This window comes from Centroberyx affinis, unplaced genomic scaffold (genome assembly GCF_046629955.1).
Source record: "Centroberyx affinis isolate AG114_WGS23_722 - 3 ecotype Tasmania unplaced genomic scaffold, CSIRO-AGI_Caff_v1 ptg003028l_1, whole genome shotgun sequence".
NCBI classification, from domain to species: Eukaryota; Metazoa; Chordata; class Actinopteri; order Beryciformes; family Berycidae; genus Centroberyx; species Centroberyx affinis.
In genome coordinates, this window is record NW_027281124.1 from 109670 (window position 1) to 115669 (window position 6000).

The 6000-nt window shown below is 40.5% G+C and overlaps 1 protein-coding gene across 1 annotated transcript in view; it reads left to right on the top strand.

Annotated features, from left to right (window-relative positions):
- smpd3 (sphingomyelin phosphodiesterase 3) overlaps window positions 1–4828 on the top strand; it is a 28475-nt gene extending 23647 nt beyond the window's left edge. Inside the window, exons 7-9 of the mRNA XM_071537383.1 lie at window positions 973–1036; window positions 2128–2296; window positions 4727–4828. Coding sequence (XP_071393484.1) covers window positions 973–1036; window positions 2128–2296; window positions 4727–4828 — 335 coding nt within the window. The remainder of the gene's footprint in view (window positions 1–972; window positions 1037–2127; window positions 2297–4726) is intronic.
- The last annotated feature ends 1172 nt before the right edge of the window (window positions 4829–6000 follow it).

A 6000-nucleotide genomic window follows, 5' to 3' on the forward strand; every position in this document is an offset into this window, starting at 1 on the left:
TGAGAGAACAGTATTTTCTAGCATGAAAGCTGAGAGAACAGTATTTTCTAGTAGTATTTACCACTTGAAAGCTGAGTGAACAGTATTTTCTAGTAGTATTTACCACCTGAAAGCTGAGAGAACAGTATTTTCTAGCAGTATTTACCACCTGAAAGCTGAGTGAACAGTATTTTCTAGCAGTATTTACCACCTGAAAGCTGAGAGAACTGTATTTTCTAGCAGTATTTACCACGTGAAAGCTGAGTGAACAGTATTTTCTAGTAGGAAGCTCATTTCTCTACCACCAGCCTGTCTGGGTGGCGGAGTGTTCCTGCCTGACACCTCAGATGCCGAAACATCTTTGTTTCGCCGATCTAAGAATTGCTCTTAGACTTTGTGAAATGTGCCGGCTGTGCAGCAGACTCTGCTTCACGAGAGCTCCGGCAACCAGGGAGCCACCGGAGGAACTTTACGGAGTGCTGCCATCTTCATGCAGGAGGGTGTTTCCACTGCGTGTGATTTGGCGGTGAAATGGGGAGCGTATCTATGTTCCCAGGGTCCTATGTTCCCAGGGTCCTAAGTTCCCAAGGTCCTATGTTCCCAGGGTCCTATGTTCCCAGGGTCCTATGTTCTCAGGGTCCTAAGTTCCCAAGGTCCTATGTTCCAAGGGTCCTATGTTCCCCAGTCAATATTCTGTTAACACACATTAACCCTCCTATTGTGTTCGGGTCAAATTTGACCGGTTTCTAGTTAAAATATTTCATAAATATTATCCAGTTTTTTTATTGGAACAAGGCTTCAAAACAGCTATATAAACACAACAAAACCAATGATTATCATTTTATTTGATTTTGAAGGTCTCTAACCCTAACCTTAACTCTAACCCTAGCACTGGGGAACATAGGACCCTGGGAACATAGGAATGACTCAGTGAAATGTGGTGTGAGGTGAAATGAGCGTGTGTGCTGATGACTCTGCGCTGTCGTTCAACAGGTACGTTACTGGATCCCAGCGGCCTTTACGACGACGAGGCCAGCTCACCTGAAAGTTTACAAAAGTGAGTTCAATGTGTGGGTGCACATAGGTGTGCAAGTATTCACACACAAACACACACACATACACAGGTTTGTTTTACTGTATTTGTGGGGCTCTACTGTTGACTAAATTCATTCCTTAATCCCTAATTCTAGCATTAAGCCTTTCCACTACATGGCAAAGGTATGATACAATAGAACTTTATTGTCAGATTTCTCTGAAATTTGTTATGCATCATAGCAGCTCCGTTTTAAAAAAGAAATAATATAATAATAGTAATAATAATAATAATCTTTATTTATGGAGCACTTTTCAAAATCCAGTGCTTCACAAAGGCAGCAAAATAAAACAGACAAGCCGTTAAAATCATCAGGTTTTAAAAGAAAACAAATAAAAAACAATTTGGTGTATAAAAGCCAATACAGTGTAGGAAAAGATAAGAATAAATACATATCATACACAGGGTAAACATACAATTACATTGCACATAAAGCACATAATCACACTACACTCAATTACACATAAGCATCAGAGGTAGGTAGATAGGTATTGCACATCTCATGATTATTATGGCACTATCCTGACTCTCCTGCTGTCTTGGTAAAGTAACCTAATTGACTGGGGAATAAAAGAATACCCTCACCCTAAATTAAACCTAATCCTGATTCTAACCTTAACCTTAAACCCAAGCCCTAATCATAAACTAATCTTATCCTTAAAATGACAATCCAATTTGTGCTTGAGTGCTCCCTCTTGTGGCTGTTTAGGGAATTACAAGAATATATGCCCCAGAATGTAAATGTATATATATATATATGCATTTCTATCATACTTTTCCTGCATTCAGGCGTCTCATTCCCAGTGCTAGATTCATTTCATTTCAGCTTGAAAATTTGGAGGAAAACAAACTTGGAAAAAACATAACCCTAACCCTAAACTAAGCCCTTGTAGAGGAGGGACCGGCAAAATGTCCTCACTTTGTCGGATTTTCCTTATCTTTCGATCCTTGTGAGGACGTTTGGTCCTCAAAACAATAGGGGCACAGTAACATAACACACACAAACACACACTCTCTCTCTCTCTCTCTCTCTCTCTGCGTCCAAACTCCGTCAGAGTGATGGAGAACGAGGAGGGGAGGAAGGAGTACCTGGTGTTCCCGCCCAGTAAGAGCCAGTGTCCCGGCAGCAGCCAGAAGGGGAGGAAGATCCCGCTGAAGGGCAACGGGCGGCGGATTGACTACATCCTCTACAGCGACGAGGGCCAGCAGCAGGACTGGAAACTGGTACTGTTTACTAGAGGATTCTTAAAAACTCTGAAAAAGGTCTTCAATGATCAAAATTGAAGGCCTTATAAAGAGTTCAAATGTGTTAAGTGCAGTTTTCAGAGGTTTTCACCATGTAAGGACAGATTTATGTACAGTTGTTCACATGAAGGTTGGCCCACATGTTGACTCAAACAAACAAAGGTAACGTTCTACTACATCATGTCATGGTTCATGGTCTTGGAAACTCCAGAAGAAATTGGAGGTACTTACCAGCTACCAAAGTACCTTTGAACTTTTTCTCTATTTCCCCTAGAAGTAGTACATCGTGTCATGGTTCTTTCCAGGAAACTTCCTACGAAAAGTTCCTTTCTAGGGCATTATTAGGAAATTAGGAAGTTACCCTTACAAACATAATTAGTCATCCATGTCTCTAAAGTATTCATTTCCTGGTGTCCTTTTTCTCTACTGCCGATTTATAGTTTCTTGTACTTTCTTATTCTTTCATTCATTCATTACTGTTAAATCAATCAAATTATTTTTTTTATTGTGGTTGTTAAATTGGACTAAACTTCAATTCCAGGTAGCAAATTAAAAGTCTAACCTGCAGATACCCTGTCAGAACAGCTTTGTCCCAGTTTGAGTCTTTGCTGGTTCAAATCTGGTTCACAACCTCATGCAAAAGAGCATGAAGCAGCTGATAATGTAATAACTGTCAGATAATGCAATAACTTTATTCATCCAGGGAAAGTTAATTGGGGATTTGAACCTGCTTCTCCAACCTGTAGACTACTGGCACCCGATGCAATAAAATGTCAGATCCCTTATAAAGTATGTAGGCTAATAATATATTACTTTACCAAAAAGATGATTTACAGTATGAGGTTTCAAGTCAAACCCCTCCAGAACATAATGTGAATATACACAAGTTTAGATGCATCAAAGTTCTAAATCAAACATGAGTCAGGTGCTGCAGCCAGTTCTCAGAGCCATGTGGGACGGGGCTTGATTTATGAATCCCGGATAAGTCAGAGGGACTGGCCGGTTTTGGGACTTGAAGTGAGGCTGTGCGAGACTATGCGGTTCAATGTAATTGCACACACAGTGAAAGCTATTTATAGGCGAGAGCCAGGGCAGGGGACCAGTGGCTCTCAACTGGTTTTGCATCAGGACTCCAGATTTTTACCTTGTTGAAGAGTGCAGCACTTAGTCTTACAATCCTGCTTTTATTGAACAACGTAAAACAATCTGTCATTTTCTTGATACTAGTCTGATCTTTATTTCAAGATACTGATACTGAAACTGCATTTGGAAACAAGTGGAATGATCTCAGCCCACTGGTAGAAGTTTTCACCTGTTTTAAGAGAAGTGAGATTTGAAGCCAGGAGAGCCAGAGAGGGACAAGACAAACTGGGAAGGAACGAGGGCGATGTTGTTATCACAGTCTGTCTGGGGGATCGGAACGGATCGGGAAAAACAAATCACTTCATTTGCATGGATCGTCTTCCCCTCTCTCTCTCTCTCTCTTTCTCTCTCCCTCTCTCTCTCACTCTCCCTCTCTCTCTCTCTCAATGGCGTTAAGCTGCCACCTTGTGCCAGACTGTAGTCACTGTAAGGACGTTTCATTCCACACTGACTGCCTTGTAAAAGTGATAAAGTGGCTCATTTTCTGTTCCCTGTTTCTGTTTCAAGAGACCCAGCCTGGTCTCTTGAAACAACCCCGCATAAATTTTCACATATGATTTACACACATTATTCCATAATGCCCCCTCCTTCAATCTCCATATAATTTCCTGTATAAAAGACAGCAACATGACACATTAATCAAAGAGGAAGAGAAATTACAAGAGTAAAATGATTCCATTGGTGCTTATATCTGTCTACTGTGATAAACCATCACTGTCAAGAGTATATATATTATAAATATAATGCATTATTATTTCATAATTTGATACTACTCCTTATTATCATTATTAATAGTTAGTCGTAGTTTATTTTTTTGTTATTTTATGTATTGTATATATTGGTAACCCTTTATAATAAGGGTCACTTAGTTAAGGGTTAGTTAATGCTTAATAAGCATTAACTAAACCTTAATTTAGTGACCCTTATTGTAAAGTGTTACCTCTATATTGTTGTTATATATTATTATACATAATATATCTGTAATATTGTTAATACTATCGACGATACTACTACAACTATTACTAATAATAATGAATATTATTATTAGTAATAGTTGTAGTAGTAATAGTAATAGTTGTAGTAATATAGTCTAAAAGCATCGTATAATATTCATTATTATTAGTATTAAATTATTAAACAACAGTAATGCGTTTTATTTAGAATTCACTTTTCATTCAGAACAAATCGCAAATTGCTACAGAATAAAGGGGAAGCTTGCTGATGTCATGATGATTGACAGCTGTCCTCTCCGCCCCCCCCCTGCAGGACATCGAGGAGTTCAGCTTCGTCACCCAACTGGCCGGCCTCACCGACCACCTGTCTGTGGCCATGCGATTGGCTGTTTCCACCGGGGAGGAGGAGCCTTAGATTGACCACGACCCCCCCCACCCCCCACCCCCCACCCCCACCCCCCTTGACCCGACCGTTGTTTTTTTTACACTGCCATGGAGGAACGACGGACGACAAGGAAGAGAGAGAGAGAGAGAGAGAGAGAGAGAGAGAAACAGAAAGTGAAATCAAACGGATAAAGACTTTGCAGAATGAATGGATGTTTTACCGAGGAAAAGAAGTGGATAGAGGACGGACGGAGGGATGAGTCAGCGGATGGACTATTGATCACTGGGTGGACGGATGGATTGGATTGGATACAAAGAAAGTAGGGAGGAGTGGTAGCAGAGGAGCGAAAGTGAAAGACTCTGGAGGGGAGAGATAAGCAGGGGAATTCTGTGATATGTGTGGCAAGACAGAGAGTTATTCATCTCCCTGGGAAAAACACACACACACACACACACACACTAAATAGCTAACACACACACCAGGTGATCAACATCTTTGGACATCGCCTCTCCTCTCCTCTCTCTTCACGGACGACTCGCTCCTTTCGAACTGACTCCAGAGGGTTTTTATTTCCAGTAAATTGTTCCATGTAGCCTATTTACACACGCTCCTTTTATGGGATTTGTTTTAGCCGTACTGTACGTATGATTTTTATGTTTCTACCTTCAGGGACAGTTGGATCCTCGCTCTTTAGTAACTGCGAATCGGAAGAAAGAACCACCTACATTAAAGTGAAGAGATCGCGGCGCACAGCTATATACTGACTGGCCTTCTACACTGACCGCCTGTGTCCTTGTGTTGTGCTCCTTCCTCAAAAGGCTATTGGTCAGTTCAACTGTCAGTCATTCACCTTACTGCTCCCGCCTCAGTCCCAGGAACCTCAACTGAAGTGTCTTTTTTTTCTAAAAAAAAAAACAAAACAAAACAAAAAAACGTTAAGAAAAAAGAAAAAAATAAGGTCTTTCTAAAGGAGAAAAATAATATAATACAATTTCTATGGTCGCCACACCATTTTTGTAGGGAGTTTAATTAAATGCCTGTTTAATACTTTATGGTACGTTTCTAAACAGAGGTATTAAAGGGGAAAAACGGGAGAAAAGGTTGTTTTTTTTGATGCAATGCAACGCTTATAGCATGTCTTTCAGCCACGATTGGTGAAAATGCGGAAGAGCGGGGGACGTTTAACGCGATCATAGGGTAGC